This window comes from Serinus canaria, chromosome 2 (assembly GCF_022539315.1).
Source record: "Serinus canaria isolate serCan28SL12 chromosome 2, serCan2020, whole genome shotgun sequence".
Classification (NCBI taxonomy): domain Eukaryota; kingdom Metazoa; phylum Chordata; class Aves; order Passeriformes; family Fringillidae; genus Serinus; species Serinus canaria.
The window spans coordinates 69,868,427-69,888,508 of record NC_066315.1 but is presented as its reverse complement, the minus strand read 5'-3'; the positions used below and the strand labels follow the sequence as shown (position 1 = coordinate 69,888,508).

General features: G+C 39.6%; 1 protein-coding gene across 1 annotated transcript in view; it reads left to right on the top strand.

The window, feature by feature from the left end:
• The window catches only part of PHLPP1 (PH domain and leucine rich repeat protein phosphatase 1), a 150,654-nt gene that overhangs the window by 89,848 nt on the left and 40,724 nt on the right, over window positions 1-20,082 (top strand). The window contains 2 exon segments of the mRNA XM_050971019.1: window positions 125-250; window positions 15,305-15,471. Coding sequence (XP_050826976.1) covers window positions 125-250; window positions 15,305-15,471 — 293 coding nt within the window.

Here is a 20,082-nt window from a genome sequence, read left to right as displayed (position 1 = left end):
CCAGCTTGGGTGTTTGAGATCTACTTGATGACCTGCTCTTGGGCACACTTTAACTTTGCCTTGGGGAGTTCTGCAAAGAGAGTTTTGACTCTTGTTGACTCACAGTTTTGTGTCTCTGCTGTAGGTGGAAGAAGTGAAAAAGCACCAGCACTGTTTAGCATTTAGCTCCTCTGGACCTCAAAGCCAGACCTACTACATTTGTTTTGATAACTTCACTGAATATCTGCGATGGCTGCGACAGGCATCAAAGGTGAGAATGCTGCTAACTCTGCTGTGAATGGGATGTTTGGAGAGTTTCCCCCAGTTCAGTCTTCTCCATGCAGCAATACTGTTCCTCTTCTGGGTTGATTGTCAAGAACTTCTGTTGCTGCTGTTCGTGTTGTATGGAAATACCCAGATTTCTGGGTAACAGGCTCGTGGTAACAGGTAATAGGGAGGTGAATTTTTCTGCATTTGTACCAACACTTCTTTCTACTGAGGTTGTGTAAGCAAAGTGCTGTACTGAACTTCTTCCGTTTTCTTATCAGCTGGATGGATCTACTGAGATCATTATAACAACAAGGATGACAAATATAACTGTCAACATTTCAGTTAAAAAGCATTTTTTCAGTGTTATTAAAACCTAAAGTAATGTCAGGGTTTTTAATATTCCTTCCTTACATAGAACCTAAATGTTAAATTGCTAGAATAAAGGATTGTTTTTCCTGCTTGGAAGTGTTGCTGAACCTCTCTCTAGTTTAATAACTGATTTTTGGGTTATTTGTAATAAGCAAAAAATTTTCTGTCAGTGAAAAAAGTTTTTACTAGCTAAAACCGTTGTAAAGTAAATTTTATACTGGGCTTAGATCACAATTGATTATAGGAGTATAGGGCCTTCATTTTTTTGTTTAACTCTTCAGTTCCACTTTCTGTTGTTGAAAGGTATTTTTGCAGTTGTCTGTTTTATCTCTTAATCCCTTCCACTTTTTTGCTGAAGCTTTATATATCTTGAACCATTATATTTTTCATACTTATTACAACTGAAGTTTCTTTACTGCGCTCTCAGTGTGCTCTATTTTTTTTTTTTGTAGTTGGCCCTAAACTGCTCATTAGTTGTTTTGTACTTGATAGGACTCTCCATACTCTTTACTATGTTACAGCAACTTAGTTTTATGTAGCAGTACTTGGAGACACTCATGTAGCACTAGATCTGTTTTGTCTTTACATTGCAATAATGTATTATCCAGCTGATTGCCCATGATGCAGCCTAGGTTGTGGGCTTTTTAAAAGGTTTGATTGGATGTCAGACTTTCTTCAAACAGTAACTAATGCACCTTCTAGCACATGCATCATTTAAAATATCTTTTAGGGGTTTTTTTCCTAGTAAGTTTAAAAATTCTTTTTAAAGAAGCTGTTCTGACATATCTGCTTTGGTCTGTTAAGCCTCAAGGTAAAAATCCCCAAGGCATGTTTTATGAGATGGTGAGGCATGGTCTGTCAGGTTTTTGAGTCCTTGCTGCTTTGGGGCTGTCTCTAGGACAGTAGTGTCCTTTCATCTCCAGAGGGTTTGACATCAGATAAATGAAAGGCAAATCTAATGAGTGAGGAAAACAGTGGAAAACAATGAACTTCAGAGCTAGAGATAAATGGCCAGAAAACCCCTCTGAATTTCTGGCAGCATAAGCTTGTTCTGTGCCATGCTGTGCTTCTCTCTTTCTCTCTGGTTCACCCAAATGACTAACAGCATTGGGATGATAGCCAGCATGAGAACATATCCCCATGCACTCACGATAACCTCCCATTCTTATGTAAGTGTAGAAAGAAAATACAGAGTTTCAAGTGTCTTTTCAGACTGTCAGAAGTGAAGAAACTCTCTATGCTATTCTTTTAGTTGATAAAACATGCTTCGAGGAAAAGTAAAGGCATTTTGAACATCATCTCCCCAGCCCCCAAACCTGAAAATTGGCATTCTGCATTCATGGATTTTCAAACAGTACTTTGCCACTTCAAGTTGTTTTCTTGGTGTTTGGGGTTCTTGTCCTGAGACAGTAAAACAGAGACAAGCATGATTGTATGCGAGTTACTTGGTGTGGAAAGTGCTGCGCAGTAACATTGTTTCTGAAGAACAGAAACAGGGAAACTAGTAATGCTGCAAAAGTAACTCAGATTTCCTCCAGCTGGTGCTGTTTGTGTCAAAGTGCTTAATTGTAAGGTGCACCACACCTGATTTACATGTATAAAGAAGTGACAGAAGTTGAATCTTCAGCTCTGCAGTTCAGGCAAACTAACATTCTTACTCTGGGAAACATTTATATGAGGTATTCTGCCTCAGGTGTTTGGGAACTAATCATGTTCAAAGCTGCTGAAATAAAGATGCTAACTAAGAAAATACTGTGTAAAGCACTGTGTTTCTAAAAGCAAGCAAATTTAGGAAGGGAGGTATTATGGCTCTGAAACTTAGCTTCTCTTTGCTCGCTATGGGCTAGGTCACACGGTGCCTACAGATTCATCTTTAATACTGGTGTTGTATGTAGTACTTGCACTTTTGTGAGTTGTTATGAGTAATGTTTAAGACTGTATTTTAAATAATAGATGTTGTTTAATGACATTTGTTCTGAAAGTGACATTTGTGTTAACTTACATTCTGTGGTAGTTCTTCAGCGTAGTTGTTCTCCTTTGTGCTCCTGATATGTGCTGCTGAAAACAGAGGCTTCTGATTCTTAGTGTAATGAAAGCTTTAATTATAAATTTTAATGCCAAAGGAGATCCCTGGTAAAATACTTCATTAAAATGGCTGAATTCAGTTTTTAACTATGAAAAAACAATTCATATCTGTCTTCTGTATACTTCAGAAGAGCTAGAAGATGATGTTATTTTACCTTTTAAATAACAAGCTCAATCTTGAAAGGAGACTTGCAAAGAATGCTTGCTCTGCAGTCTTTCTCCCCACAGAATATTGGCAATGTTGACTTTTTAGTGGTGGTTCAGAATAAGACAAATCATAATGCATCACTCCTGCAATAAATATGTGTGTGCTAGAAAACATTTGAATTTGTGTTTGTGGAGACTGGAGTTTCGTTTAATTAAAAATAAGCATTGCTCCTCTATAATCAGATTCATTTTAACAGTGGAATCTATCATAGCCAAGACCACTCTCATGCTCTGCCTCTGTAAACTTTTGGAAGGTGAATAGGTATTGGGATTGGTTTTCCTATATGTATGTGTCCTGAGATGAACAGAACTTCTGTTTTCAGGACAGACTAGAATTGTTGCACAAATACTGACCTAAATATCGAACTTGGTGACATACTTATTCCAAATAGGCCACTTTTAGATACACTGATTTAGCCTCAAACAGAATATTTTTAAAAGCCAGAGATCTGTCTTGTTCGTTAATATTGATAGTTCTATACCACAGTGCATTTCTTTCCTTTTACTTTCCAAAAACTGGAGGGCTAATTAAGGAAGCTTAAAAGGAAAACAACAGCAACAGATTTGGTCCTTTGTGATCTAATGCATTCGTTCTCTTGCCAAATGTTGAAAAATAGGCTTATGCAACTGGGAAGGGAGAGCAGAGGGGAAAGAAAGGAACATCTTCACAGCTTTAAAGAATTTTGTCTGCATAAAGTTGTCATGATGGTTCTGGAACTGGCACAATTACTTGCACAGCAAATCTGCTGCTTTTGGCTACTTGAATGTCAAATGCAGAAGGACAGGGCAAAGCATGTGTGTTTAACAGTGAGGAGGCTGTGATGAGGGGGTTCCTCATTTGCCACTTCCAAAAGCTAAAAAGCTACACCCTTAATGTAGACGAGAGAGGAGTGTTACACATACAGTGTTAGGGAGTGGTGGGACTTGTGTTGTGAGCCTTTTATTTGGAATCTGGTCTGCTGTTGGATGCTTCTAACAGCTAAACCTAGCAATTTTTCAGCATGTGAAATTTGTTGTGAGCGTTGCCTGTGACAGTTCATGACCTGGGTGGTTTGGGTGGAGTATAAAAGGATTAGCAGTCCTCTGTGTTTCAAGGCATGCACTTAAAATGGAACGTCAAGGTCTGCCTTGGAAAATCAGTATTGTAGAGCATATGCCAGGATCCATTACAGAATTTTATCCTCTTGAAAGTAGTGTGCCCCACTGGGCATGCTGGGATGAGTTATGTGACCCCACAGAACCTCTGTCTCCCCTCCTGGTTGCAGGAGAGCAGGAAGTGTGTCAACAGCTTCATGTGACAATTATTTCCTGCTTTAGTGCTTGGTTCAGTGGGGCAGGTAGAGGAAGAGAGGAGAGGAGGGACAAGGGCTGTGAACAGTGCATGTCTGTGTATGTAGGGAGACGTGTACAGGCACAGAGCCTGTGTGTCTGCACACCATCGACCAGAGTTGGACAGCTGTGGCTGGGCATAAGTTGTCATGTGGGGCTTACATGCCTGCACACAAAAGAGGACTGCTGTTGAAAATACAAGGAATGTCCAAAAAAAGGATTTAAAACCTATGAAATTTAAGAGTTTTCTCTTGTGTGCTTTTATATTTTCTTTTCCTTGTTCCAGTTATCTCTGTATTAATGTCTGTGGAAGTATGTGGTGTTCCAAACAACTGTAGCCTGTGAAAAAGGAGAGATGATGTCAGTGTACATTATGTTTAAAACATGGTAAAAATAGCAAGAATAGCAAATTCAGCTGAGAAGGGCATGCTGCCATGTTGGCCTTATTCCTTTCATGTCAGTGCAGAATGCTCTCTTCATACGTTTACTTGCACTGTGAAGCTAGCAGAAAATTAGAACAGATTAGAATTTAGCTTATACTATGCAAGTAAGTAATGCAGGAGCCTCTACAGCTGTGGTCTCCATCTTTCCTCAACTTGTGTAGATATCTACCTGAAGCAGCAGTACAAAATTATTAGTTTTGCTTTTTACTTTTTTTTTCTCTAAAGTTACCTAGTTCTGACCACCTGCCTCAGTCTTCTGATTATTTTTTCAGTACAAATATGACAATTGTGTACAGAGACTGTTGTAAAAAGGGGAGTATGAGCCCTGTAAAGTTGATCTATGACTCTAATGATATTATATTTACTTCTGATGAGGAGAAAAGGCTTGAGTTCTGACCACAGACTTGGTGCTACAGACTACATCTATATATATAAATTCTACAGAATTTAGAAAATAATTCTTGACCTTGACTGCAGTGCTGCAAAAATATTTCCAAAATTGGAGACCAGGATGATTAGCTTTTGGATGTGTTTTGCAGAAACTGTGCTAAGGAAATGCAGTAAGCAACAACACTGCTAAAGATGTACCTGCTTTTCAGCTGTGCTTCATCCACTTTTGAGACAGGGATAGGTTTTTCCTATCTAACTGGGACTGCTTTTTCCTTCAGCACAGAAGGAAAAATTAATTAAAGTGATGGGAAATAAAGTATATCCACTTGTGCATATAGCTTCATCTTGATTTCAGATACTTTCAGATGTTAGTATTTGTCCTTCTCCTGTCAACCATGGTCAACCAGGAAAGGTGGTGTGAGAAACTTCCACGCCAGCTTCATTGTGGAACACAGACTTTGCAGAGCTTTTTAATACAAAATAGAGCTTCCAGTCTGTAAAGGAGGCTTGAAGCCACGAATCTCATTGTTAAGTTAGCCCTACATTGTATTTGCCTGGCTTGCCCTCTAGGTGATTGACCTATTTCATATGTATTTCTGGATACTGTAATGAGCTGTCTTCACAGAGTTCATCACTGCAGTGATTATTACCAAGCTTCAGTTGTTTCTGGAGGCATTAGGGACAGGCTTTTCTAATGCTTACTGGTCAAAATGGGCTCAGAATACCTTTTTGCTGAGCTTTCATCACAGAACAGCCCCAATGGTGAGTGCAGGGGAAAATCATATGCAAGGATAAAGTAATTTATTTTAAGATATTTGGGATGTTACTTGTTACAGTGCTGACAGCTTTTATGTCACTGCCTGCGCTGTCTCCTCTCCAAGTGTCTGTTAAGCCCCCTAAGCAATGGATGACCTTCTTCTGGAGGAATACTGTGCAGAATTTTACTTTCCAAGCAATTTGAATTTCTAGATCAGCGTTTTTGCTTTTACTTTTTGCTCTTGGTTATCACCTGTGGTCATTCTACAGGGAATTGTGTGCAACAGACAACTTGTGTTGCAGTTAGGAGTTTCTGACATTTCCTTTTAGCTTTATGGTCTTAGTCTATGTGTTTGAATGTACCATTGTGATTTGGGGCTGCTTGGTTTCACGTGTGTTGGGAGCAGGTTGGAGGTCAGAAACCTGCTGGTTGGTCACTGTGAAGGTGACCATGAAGTAGTTGGTTTGTTTCTTATGCCAGTTGAGCTTGGAGGCTGAAAAATGAGTCTTTATTCCAATATGACCTAAAAATTAGTTTAGTATACTGCCAGCATCAGTGGGCATCTTTTGAGAGTAGCCTTTAAGCAAAGCTCATTTTCTTTGTGAATAACAATTTGTGTTTCTTCACACTTGAGACTAAGCAGCACCATTAGCCTCTTGGAAAAGTTGATTCCACATCTAGTCAAGGAAAGAGAATCCAGGAAGATTTTCTCGTTTTTTAGTACGTCTCTTTTTTTGAGCTGATCCTTACTTACAGGAAATATGATAACTCTTAAGTTTAGTACAAGGAAACCGTTTTTTCCCCTAATACCATAAAATGACAATGTTGAGATAATGCTGTCGCTAAAAATAGATCCCTAAAAATAAACCCACAGCTTCCTTTTGGTGGTGATTACAGATACTTAAACATAAACAAACCTCTGGTTTCCATGTGGAACTTGACTTCCTTTTCTCTGTGTGTGCGAAATCTTCAGTATTTGGACCTTTGCTCTGAAGTCATGTCTGGTCATTCTTGCTGTTGATGGCTTCTTATCGTCTGAAGTGTGAAAGCAGAAGATTGGGCAAAGCAAACTTGAAGCCAGTTTTATTGCTCTTTTGATGATAACACTTGCAAGTTTTCTTCCTCTTCTTTCCCTGAAAAGCCTATTCTTTTGTGCCTTTTGTTATTAGAGGTTAGTTGACATTTTGGAAATTCATTTCTGGGTGTGTTTCAGTGTAGTCAGTCTCTTAATGGTTCAGGAGGGAAGCCTGGTATTTTGTCTCAGCTGATTAATTTTGCATGTCTAAACAGTTCAGCTGATTTTAAAGTGTAATGGTAACTTGAAGCTCTTCATTTGTGTTTTAGAGAAATTACATTTTCACTGGGTTTTTTTTTTTCTTTTGCTGGAATTTTGAGAGTCTGTGGTTCTTGTTTTGGTCTTGCTGCCTTCAGTTAATAATGGTTATTGAAGTACTGCAGCCAAGAGTGAGAACAGAAAACTAGGTATCGCCCACACATCTGGAATAGCATTCAAGTACTGTCTTTTGAAGCCTCTAAATCAGGTTCTGGTATTGTTGAAGCTGAATTTGTGCAGCTCTTGCATAATTACAGGAAAGCATTACTTGTAATCTCAGTTAGGTGTTGTATATGTTATCTTTTAAGGTGTGTTCGATCCAGAAGGACCCCAAAGTGTTTTCAGTAATCTCTGGAAGTAAAGGAGTAGAAACAAGTGGGAGAATTAATGTAAAGTTGCTCTTAATGAAGCTCAGGGGAACCAAGTGTCCGCAGTGAGCATATCCCATAGGACAGGAGGGGATTGCAGGGACTGACATAGTGCACAGAATTTTGGTGTGTGTAAGGTGTGATAATGGAGCTGATCTTGAAATGTTAGAGCTGAATGGCTGTAACACTGAAAGCCTTTCCAGGCAAAGTCCAGCAGCAAGGAAGAAAGGAGAGGAATTATTAGCAAAACCTAACTTTAGGGGCATTTACTCTCCTTAGGCCTCTTCTGTAGTCAGTGGAGAAGGAATAAAGTCTCCAAGGAGAAGAGGGAATGAGTGCTGGGGACCAGTTTTTGGCCACAGGCCAGTAGAGCTATATCTATGATTATTTGTATTACAAAATACTTGGGTCAGAAGGCCTTTCTGAGTTACATGGAATAATGGTATGAAAAGAGTTCATCTCATTGTAGAATTAATCCATATGGTAAAGCTCTGTCAAAGAACCTAGATAAGCAGTGGAGGACCTAGCATAATCTCTTGCTTAACACACACAAAAAAAAATCCTACCACCTTCTCCATGTGGGACTGGGGAGACTCAGACAAGTGAACTTCCAGTGTAAGTCTTACTGGCAAGAGTCTGAAATCTATAGTATATCTTAGAATGGCTTGAGTTGGAAGAGATCTTAAAGATTATATAGTCCCAAAATTCCCACCGTGGGCAGGGACACCCTCCAGTAGACCAGGTTGCTCAAAGCCTTATAGAATCTGACTTGGAACACTTCCAGGGACAGGGCATTTGCAGCATCTCTGAGCAACCTTGGATTATCTTTGTGGCCTTCCTGTGAACATGCTTTAAAAAGTTCATGTCTTTATTATGTTAGAGACCTTAGACCTGGTTGCAGAACTCCAGGTGGGGTCTCACAAGGGCAGAGTAGAAGGGGAGAATCCTCTCCCTTGCCCTCCTGGCCACGTCTCTTTTCATGCAGCCAGCCTGTAGTTGGCCTTCCTGGCTGTGAGTGCACGTTGTTGGCTCATGTCTTGCTTTCAACCAGAACCCCAAGCTGCTCTCAGTGGTGACTTCTACCAGTCTGTACTTACATCTGGTGTCGTCTCCTGACCCTGGTGCAGCTCCTGGGACTCGGACTTCCTAAACTTCATGAGCTCTTGCGGGCCCACTTTTCAAGTTTGTCCAGATCCCTCTGGATGGCTTCTCTTCCTTCTGTTGTGTTATCTGTAAGCTTGCTGAGGGTGCACTTGATCTCACTATGTCATTGACAAAGACACTGAAGATCACCAGTTGCAAGACCTATGATCCTGAGGGCCACTACCCTCCACCTGACACAGAGCCATTAACCACAGCTCTGGCTGCATCCATCTACCAGTTCCTTATCTGCTATATAGTCCACCCTTCAAATCCATGCCTTCATGGCTTGGAGATAAGGATGTTGTGTGGGACTGTGCTGAAGGGCTTAGAGAGGTCCAGGTGGGTGACATTGGTTGGTCTTCCCTTGCTGACTGCTGCAGTCACTCTGTCATAAAATGGCCACCAGTTTGGCCAGGCATGATTTGCACTTAGTGCCATTGTATGTGCTTTAGCATTGCTTCCATGAGGATCTGCTGCATGATTTTCCCATGCTGAACTGAAAAAAATGCTGAAATAAAGTCCTTGCTGGAGGGCTGCTCATTGCAAAGTCTGTGTACTTGGCAATACAGCAGCTTGTCTGTTTAAAAAATAAATCTAACAGGAATAGTAAGAAGCAAAAGGGATTTTTCTTAGTTTTTATTAGACTGTCACCTTTTTGGCAGAATTTACAAATGAATTATTTTCAGTCAAGCTGTTCTAAAGATGTTGATATTCCTTGCTCCACCAAATGGAGATTCACATGTCTGAATTATAGGTAGCTTAATGCAACAGCTAATTACTGTCACTTAACTCTAAGTTACATCTTAAGCCTTGTCCTTGCAGGAGTCTTAGTGTGAGCATCCCAGTGTGACTACCACCAAGGTACAGAGTTGATATCATGCCCTGGGTAATATTGATACCTGTACATTGTCTCTAAAAGAAGGCTACTTTTCCTCCAGGAGGAGCAAAAGTACTCATATTCTGGTAATGACTTCAGATGCTACTCAGCATTTCCAAATGACAGATGCTGAATGTCACCTTTTTTGTCAAATTTTTGCTCTCAAAATCTTATGCTAAACTTGGGTCACCAGCTTTCACATCTATGAATTTTTTTCTGGTCTCCTATCATGAAAGGTAAATGAGCCCAACTTCCAATCCCCTTCCCATTTCCCCTCCCTACACGTTTGCTGAAGCTGTTTTCAGTTGTTAGAAGTTTGCACAAGGGCTAAAAGTAGAAGTGACCTGTCTGTTTATAAAACTTTGTACAGAGATAAGGAGAGCAGAGAAGTGACAAGTTTAAATTATTTTTGTTCCCCTGAGTCTCATTGGCATGAGGCATTTGTACTGGAGGCTTTTGACTGCTTCACCTCCACAGGAGAGATGGGGCAAGAGTGCCCTGTGAGTGCTGCCACACTGGCATGCACTTCTGCCCTGCTCTTAATAGGGAATTACTGCTCTGACCTGTGGCAGTGCCTGTTGGGTTTGTGGATCTGAGTGACAGGCTTTCAAAAAAACCTTTTGCTGGGTTTTATATTTTCTGTGCAAGCCCCTTAGCTTGAGTTGGCATGTATTTAATTTAACATTTGAAAGAAAACAAAAAGGAGATGCCAGAAAAGACAGTACCCTTTTAGCCTTGGACTGCACCCATTTTAACAGTTGTTATTTAAAAATTAAAATGCATGGCTTTAATGAAAAAGCAAATGGTTTTTTCCCCCCTCCCCTTCATTAAGTTTTCTGGCATTAGATCGTTTACCAGGCTAAGGAGTTCCTCAGCTCTTGGCTGTGGCTGGGGCCACCAATGTGCTTCCTGGCTGTGGACTTCAGCTCCATGGAGGGAGGCCCCTGCTGAGCAGGGCTTTGATGTTTGAATAGAAAGGAGGATTAGGATTTGAGGCAAGGTTAGCTCTGAGGTGAGGAGAACCTGTTTGCTCAAGGTCAGTTTAGGTATTTCAAGACAATGTATCACTGTTTAGTTAAGGCTTATGCAGGCCACGGTGGATATCAAACTGTTTAAAAACAAATCCTAAAGGAGAAAAATTAAACTGCCTTTGTATTGCATGTCTACAGCAGGTATAATTTAACACTGTCAACTCAGTTCAAACAGACTGGGAATTTGGCTGCCTCTGCAGTGTGGGCTGTTTTGCTATTTTGTCTTCTGTTGAAGTCCTAAGCAGTAATTTCTTATCTGAATAGAACTATAGGTAATGTGATGAGGGTAAACAGGAAAAAGACATAATTACATTGGTTTAAATTCACACCACAGATCACACCAAAAGATGTCCTTGTGTAAACAAGGCTTGTGTTTGTCCATACAGCTGGGTTCATCTGTGCCCATTGCTGACATCCATTGTCAGCAACAGATCATTTTTGTAGTATAGCCAAGGATTTAAAACAAAGACCATAATCAGTCTTGTTGCATAGCTCGGTGACAGAGGTGTCATTATACTGATGGACAAAGCAAAGTGGTTTTTCAGCCCCGTGTAGCAAAAAGCAGCAAAGAATATGGGTTGATGCAAGTGTTTTTCTGTATTTTTGTTGCCAGCTGAAAAAGATTTACAGTGAACCCATACTGTATTTTCACAGGTCGTGGAATATGGTTTCCTATTTAAAAATAATAAGTAAAGAAAAAAATAAAATCAGAACACTTTGGCAAATCTCTTCTATTTGAAGTGTTGCCTGGAATCTAGGCATCAGAGGTACTGCTGGCTTTTTGGAATAGTTGTAGATGTATTGTGGCACAAGTAACACATGTGTAAAAGTGAGTTTTCATATTAAGAGACTCCTGTTTCTTTGGCATGTGTGCAACTCTCAGGTGGGGAGAAACAGAAGACATGCTGCCCGAGGCGGGGAGAGCTCTCTGCAGCAGCATTATTTGTGGCGGTATTTATAGAATAAATCTGCATTTTGTTGCTGCTGTGGGAAAATTAAAAGCACAGTTACAGGTTTCTGGTGTTTGCAGTGGGTAGACCCAGGGCATTTTGTAGTACATGTGCTATGTTGTGTATCACTTCTTCAAAACTGCAGTTAGTTTGCTATATTCATTTGAAGATTGAAAAAAAGATAGAACAGTGTAGGCCTAGGATGCATAACTCAGGTTGCAGCAGGAACTGGGGAAAAAAATCTTCCCTTGGACGTTGTGGTTTGATGTACAAAGTTCAGCGTGGCCTTATCCCATTACTACTCTTCTGGTATTACAGTGGGGGACATTGCAACACAATGACAGACTGTAAAGTATTTAAAAATCATATCCAGGGAATGGACAAAGCAGCATATTTCATATTTTGATGATTAAATATCCCAACTGAAAAAGAGACTTCAGAGAAATGTGAGATCTTGCTTTGTGTTTGAGCTGCATGGGTGTCAAATGTTGCATGTCTTGCAGAGGCAAGCCTTGACTCTACAGCTCCTTGCTGTACTCCTGCCATTGAGAGCTTGTGATATACCATCTTGTAAGAAGGTCATTACCCCAGCCGTTTCCTCAGTGTTAGGAAATGCAGCAGTGGTTTCATGTGATGCAAGTGTGAGAGGTCTGTGCAGTTTGGGATATGATGAGAAGACATTTGAGAGGGATTGGTTTGGGCCATGGCGGCTTCTGGCTGTGGAGTTTTGAATTGTGCTGCTTGTGGTTTTATTTTTATATATGTGTACATATACCATATCAAACAGCTATACTTAAGGGTTTTCCACAAGAAAACACCAAACAAACCGTAACAGGTGCTGAATGTAGGTTCCCTATGTATCCAGAAAGCCTTTCCCCCTAGCAGTGCTCCCATACCAACTCTCTTCACAATTTTTGTAGGAACATGGATGTGTTGAACACAACCCAGATAACTTGCTGGGATATTTATTTACAGTGGAATTTTTTGGTTTTGTTTGCTTCCAGTGGAAGCATGACTTTCTGCAGATAATGTCCTTTTCTTCTGATGCATTTTATTCTTTGAGTGTGAAGGATATCCTACTCAGCATTTTCCCACCTTTTATCAGCTTATCTCTGCAGTGATTCTCCACAGTGAGTCAAGGAAACACAGTGCTTTATTAAAGAACTGCATCATCTTTTAGAAAAAAAGTCTTTGCTTTTAATAAACAATACCAAACTCAAGCCTGTGCGGTCTTGCTATGTTCAAGTCATTTGCAGACAATTGCAAGATTGATGGATTTCAGAACAACATGATTTCAGAATTTTGGTATTCAGCTACAAATTACCTAATGAAAATTTCTGGTCAATGAAAGAAAGTATTAAAATTATGTTCTTTGGTCTTTATGTCTTCTTTGGTTTTCATCTTGTTGTTCTATTTTGTAGGAATGTGTTATAGAACAGTATTGAGTAATGGAAAGAGAAAAGTTTTATCCCTGCCTGTGAGAATAACTATGTGTTTATATGAGCCTTCCTTGTAACAATTTGAGAGTTAATTCTTAGAGTACTGTTTGGTAACAGAAAGACTTTGATAAAATTACAGTTGATTCCAGAACTGAGACCTTTTCAAAGAATGGTTTTAACTTTTACAGTTATCTCTCTGGTAGAAACATCATTCAATATTTGTCAATTGCATGAAAATATTAATTAAATGCTTTGTATAATAAAGTGTTCCCTTTTAAAAAAAGTCAAACAAAAATGAACAAGTGCATATAGCATGTAAAAACAAATTACTTTTAACTAGATTTATTTTTTTTTATTTGACAGTTTTAAGAAAGGATTTGTATGCTTTTTTTGGGCAACAGTAGAATTTGTATATTTGATTTTGTTTGCCTGTGTTATCATGATTCCCACTCAGAATTACCATTTCTCGTTCTTGAGATATTTTTAGAGTAATGAGCCTTGCTAAGCACTGCTGGGTTGGTTATTGCTGTTCATATCACATTCCAAACAAGTAGTTGGAGCAACAGTGTATACAAGTGTTACACCTGAAATCAAACATTCCTCCTTTTAATTTAATGGGTGTCAGCAGTACAGTCAGAGCTGTACAGTGCTGGGCATAAACAGACTGAATACCCAGCATTCAGAGATGACTGCTCAGTATAGCCTATGAATAATTCTTGTCTCATACTACAAGGGGAAGAAAAATACTAGCTACAGTAACAAAAGGACTGAACTAATTGAGTAACAAAACTTCATGCGTTTTAATGGATGTGGGAGGACTGGATTATTAATGGTTGCGTTGGAGAAAAAAATTGCAGCGTCTGTTCCCCTTGAAGCTTATGGCTGTGTGTTTATAATAGCAACCACTTATCCTGTGTACCTTGCATTGGAGAGGGAAAAAATTTTCTGTGGCCTTCTTTTCAGTGGCAAGCTACCTCCTCAACACCTGATGCCTTTAGTTTCAGAGTGCCTTGTAGCAGGAACTCTGTCTCTGCCCAGAAGGTTGAGTGGTGTGGCCTTTGTCAGAGTTGAGAAGCTCTTATTCACTGGGCATTGATTAGGAGTTGTTGGGTCTTTTCCTTGTTTTGCCCCTTAGTTGTGGTATTTGTACCTCCAGATTCCCAGCATAAAAGGCCAGTGAAACAACAGCTGCTTTTGGTGTGAGCAGCTGACATGACACCATAACTATTTGAGCACTGTTGGTGTGGTCCCAGAAATCTAAAATGGTGGCGAAGTTGTTTGCTTCTCTTTCTTTGATCCAGCCATGCCTGCTCCAAAAATGCCTCCTCTTCTTCTATCATTTGGCTTCTCTTCCTTGCCCACCATCCCCACTGCCTTGCATTACCACGTGGTGGTGCTTTGCCATGTAGCATGTCTGTGACACTACTTTGTGAACGAACATTTTTAGCAGTGTAGGACAGAAAATATAAGCATTCTACACTGCAGCCTTGGTTTGGTTTTTGATTTTGCTGGTGATTTTTTAATTTATTTTTAGTAAAGTCTAGTAAATCAGTGAAACAGGAAGATGTCGTTCACCGAGGCGTATCCTAGAGATATGGGAAGGGGCAGTGTTGCCATTACTTGAAGAAATTGCCTATAGGTATCTGTGGAATGACTCTAGCTGTGTATATATATAGTGCTATTTGATATGATTTTTTTTAGCCTCTATAGATTGTGTTTGTTTTACCTTCCTCTTTCTAGAAAACAGTGTTAAGCCTCCAAATCTCAGTTTTGTTTTTGTCATATTTTTTTTCACTTTTGGATAGTCTTCTCATTCATTGAGAAGAGATGAGTGCTTGGTGCTTTGCTGCTGGGTTATTTTTTCTCTTCAGTAAGGTGTAAATGAGATAACTCTTCTTCTGTCATTTAATACCCATCTTGGATGTATGAAACCAATAGAGGGGTGATGACTGCTAAGTCCTCACTTCCGCTTACTTGGAGGAGGCAGTGCTACCCAAAGGACTAAACTAAAGCTCATGTCAAATAATTTTTTTTCTGGTTGTCAAATATTGCATAACTTCATAAATGGAAATGGATTCATTTCGCATAATAATTTGACAAACCTTTGCTCTTTTCTCCCTGCTAGTTGTCTGTGGACCTGGTTTAAGCACCGAGGCCAAGAAAGAGATCATGGCATAACTTGCAGCAATTATGTAAACTGTGTTAGATCAGCTAGATATGCCAACACTGGCTTCTGCTGTGCTTAAAAAAGTTTATCTTGTGCTGCTAGGGGTGAAGGAAATGTTCTTTTCTTTATTACTATATTAATATATTGGTGTTGTACTTGACTTCCAGGTTGCATCACAACGCATCAGCTCAGTGGATCTTTCATGCTGCAGCCTGGAGCACCTGCCTGCCAACCTGTTTTATAGCCAAGACCTCACTCATCTCAATTTAAAGCAGAACTTCCTGAGGCTAAACCCCAGCCCATCCACAAGTAGAGCGCTTAGTGAATTACAAAGGTAAAGAAGTATGATTCTATTACTCTTTCCCTGTCTTTGCAGCCATGATCTGCAGGAACTTTCCTAAAAATTACTACCTCCTCTTGGGGAACATTGGCCTGACTGTTATGCTGCAGTAATTGGTTAACTTTGTGTGGTAGAAACAGACTGGCTTTCATAAGAAACTTCATGTTTTTCTTGTAAATAGAAGGTTATTTTCAGCTCAAAATGCAATTTTCATAATGTGTTTTTATCTACCTACTGAGGCCAGACCGTGGTTCTTCAGCCTTTGACTCGTGTGAGTATGAGTTGGTGAACTGCCCATCAAAGGCAGCCATTCTAGGTAGGAACAGTACTGCGTGTGACCAAGTGAAGAAGTTTTTTGTTAGCCCCCCCCAAGCAAAGGAAACCCTGATTTCTTAAATTCAGTCTGATTCCTGTCTTCCTTCTACTCTGCTCAATCCTAATTCTTCTTTCTTAGTATCTGGGACCTTCCAGTTCTTTCCACTGCAGCTCATCCAAGAGTGTAACAAATGGATAGACAGCAGCATGATTGGTGCTCTGAATGATTTAATGTATGTGTTCTGTGGAATCAGCAGCCTTTCTGTGTTCACAGAGATGAATGTTCCCATACTGAATATAAAGCTGTGATTTTAATTTGAGTGGTAGGTGAATTGCAAAGTACTTCAGGATTGTATTTGTGGATGGTCCTGTTCAAACAAAATGTTTTAAACCACAATTCTAAATCCCTTCCTCTTTGAAAAACAACTGAAAAGTACAAGATGGATTATGTGGGCTGTTGTATTTTTATATCATTCCAATTTCATTTTGGAAAAACAAAAAATCTGGCATAATGAAAGATGAATGAACCCAGCAAGTCTGCTTCACAAACAAAGCAGGCAGCTATTCCAAGACATTATGAGCACAGTCTGGAGAGGAATTCTGACTGGACTGTGAATGTCAGCATAGGTCTCCAGATAGCAAATGGAATTTTAGCACAAGCTAGCGATGAACATGGACAAATAATCAGTGTCTCTTATTTTTATGACTTCTTATAGTTTTCCCTTTTTAAATATCAGAAAGTCTAAAGGAGATACTTGATTATGCTTTGTCCATGTACCTACAGTGAATTTCTGTTTGGAATAGATTTGGACTTGTCCGTGTACCTGCAACTAATTCTGTTTAGGATTAGAAAGCATTGATAATTAATGTGATAGCAATGTTCATTCTCTGTTTAATGTTCTCTTGGTATTGCAGTTGTAAGAACAGCTGATGAGTCTTGCTGATAGTCAACAAACCATTAAATTTTTTCTTACGAGCATGAGGTTGAACATAAAAGAGAGAGAGTTCAGGTGACAAAATATAACTCTCCTGTTTTCTGAGATGAGGAGAATCTGGAGAAGTGGCATTTACCTGAGGTGGTGCAAAACTGGTTTTCTCCCATTCTTCTGTGAGCTGGCCCTATTCTGTAAGCAAGTAATATTCTGCTCTGCTTCTATTGCCTTGAGCTTGGCAAAAAGGCACGAGGCAGATCTGGGATCTTCTGGAGAAAAAAAAAAAATTGGCTACACAGCACTGTTTTGGTGTATCTGAGTTGGTGCATCAGAAACTCCTGTCTTTGATGTTTCCCTTTGTCTGCTTGATGTCCTCCAGCCTTAGCTTCATCCAGGTCAGGTGGCATCACCCAGACAGTGAGTAGCTGGAGGAAGCTGTTGCCACTGTTCCCATTGCTGTGACAGTGGGAAGTACTCTGTGAAGTAGCAGTAGTTCCTGCTGAGGGTACAGAAAAGTGATGCCCCATTGCTTTTGCCTCCATACTGCAGCAAAAGCATGAGCCTGACCCTGGAGTGTATTCCCAAGCCATTCTCCTTCCTGCCCTAAGAAAGACAGAACTGACTTCTCCTTTGGGAGGGAAAACTCGAGATGTACTTGTGTTCCCCAAAAGCTTTGAGTCAGCTTGACTGCTAGTAAGTCTGCTTTTCTCTAGTGAGTAAATGCACAAATATCTAGAAAGAGGAGAGCACTGTACGTTTCAAAATTGTTAGTGAAATCTGGTATCAAGACATGTGTAAAGTGAAGCTCATTGTTCCTGTGAACACACATCTGATTTATTTATTTTTTCTTTTTTAAACCAATTCCGTAAAGCCATTTTCAGATTTATAGGGGTTGCACACAGTAGAACGTCACTGAATAAACCGAAAGTCTTTTTTTTGTTCGCTGTGTCCTTTCAAATCACAGGAAAGCAAGTACAGAATCTCTGCTGTTCTGATTTGGTACTGTTGGCTTTTCTGCAAAATTCTCAATTGCTAAATTGGAGGCACGGCACCACTGAATCAAGCATACAAGTATTTAAGGCTCCAAAATAGCCATATGCTTGGATGTTTTGAACAAAACACATTGGCATTTACATACCTACCCTTCCTGGTACAGTTTTAAAGTAAAACCTAGTTAGCAGGGCAGTCTAGGAAAATTAGTTTTGCTATAAGCAGTTCTTGGTGCTGCAGTTCCTCTTAATAAATCACTTTGGTTGGTAATTTAATGAATGCTGGATTTCAGAACAAGTGTGTCAAAGACGCAATAAAATACCAACTTTTCAGCCACCCACTGAGTAGATTTGAAAGCAGCTGGGTCATAGTAATGATGTGCTGACTAGTGCACTGTCATGGCAGCTATAGTCAGGAATCTGTTGAGGAAAAAAGGCATTTCTGTTTTTGTTTGCACAGGTCCTTCTTTCAGTTGTTAAAATAATATAATTTGTTGCATTTATGAATAAAATGTTTAGTCCTGATCATTACATGGCATCTGAAGGTGTAAAGAGGTGTAGATGTACTTTTTTCCCAGTAGCTGCACCTCTTCTTGCTTTACTGTCCACTCAGCCACCTTTTGTGAACTTCCATAACTCAACACCCTGACTATTAAAAGGTAAATACAGCAACCTCTATTTTTTTCCTGCTTATCAGGGAATACATATTTCATGCTATATAAACAAGTAAGCCTTCTGAAAATTCATCTGTACTGAAAAAAGTAGCAAATGATCCTACTTGTTCTCCCTCACAGAATCTTTTTTAAAACTTCAGGAAAGAATGTTTCTCTTTTGGAGAAGAGAGATTCCCCTGCTGAAATGCTAAGAGTTCAGGCTTGCTAATTTAGCAGAGTGCTGTTGCTCTGAGATGAGGCACAAGAATAGACCATAGTCTTTATTTACTGTTGCTCTGTTTCACTGTACTGAGAACACTTTATATGAAATTGTTTCAGTTGGTGTTGTTGGAAAATTTGGTTGGCATCAAGAATATTATTTTCTTATTAATGTTGAAAAGTAAGTTATCAGTATGTGGATTTTTAAGATAAGACATGCAGATTTAAAAGAAAAATAAGGAAAAGAAAAGGGAGATGTAATAAGACACAAAGTTGTTTTAAAAATAAATAAAATTATGCTTGCCAGTTTTATCTAAAGAATTAACTATTATTCTGATTGTGGTTGTTAATTGTTAACAGTGATTATATAGATTTTTATCTTAAGATGAGTTAGTATAATTTCTCTCCCAGAGCCCTTATAGAAATGCACTGCCTTCTGTGGCATCTCAGGTGGAACTCTTTGAGGCTCCTGGCAGAAGTTTGAAGATGCATCTCTAGGTTATGAGAAGACTCGAGCACTCTGAATTACTGATGCAAGTGTTTCTGAAATCCCTTGCAACTTCCAATTTTAATCTGAAAACCCAGGATTTCAGACAACCTCAAATTAAATTGTCCTTATAAATTCATTGTGCAATAAGGAGGTAATTTAAAATGCAGTCTTTGTTCAGAGAGCACTTGGAAGCAAGGGAGAACCAGTATTGCCAGCCTAACTGGTATGAACCCAGCAGGCAAGGTTGCTGGAAGTCAGTATGAGATGCAGCTTGATCTTAGCTTGTGCCTAGAGGTTGAGGAGCAGGGAGGAAGGTCTCCAGCCTGCCACATGGTTGGCCTCTAAGTGCCTTGAGGTACTCCTTGTGATTATTGCTATTAGTGTATGAAACTGAGGTTACTGGAGGAAGTTGGATGGTTTAATGAATGTCAATTATAAATCTACCCCCTTGTCAGGCCCCACAGGGGCACTGGAAAAGATTTGAGCTTTCTCCTTCCCCCTCCCCACCCTGCTTTATTTTGGTATTTTGGGGGGTGTATGTTTGGGTTTTGAGTTGTGGGGGTTTTTTTTTCCCCTTTTGCTTTTTTTTTGTTTGTTTGTTTGTTTGGAGTATTTTCGTGGTGTTGTTTATGGGGTTTGATGAGTGTTTTTTTGGGGTTTTTTACAGGCTGGTTGTTGGGGTTTTTTTTGGGAGGGATTAGTGGTTTGGGTTTTGGGTGGGGTTTTTTTTGATACTCAAATGAATCCTAGTATGTATAGCATGCTAACTTTGCCTGCTCCATGGTGTGTGAAGATGCGGGGAGCTTCTTCTCACAATTCTGTTGGTCTTGGACAGGAAACTTTACTTTTATATAGTTTCTTCTCTTTCACTTCAAGTCAAGCACTGAAGTGCAGCTATCTAAGCAGCAGGGCAAGAGGAAAGGTTGGTGTGGTATTGACAACCAGAGGTCTGCTAGTAATAAACCCCATCCAGTGCTTGCTGTATTTTAATGCTGCACTTATTTTCT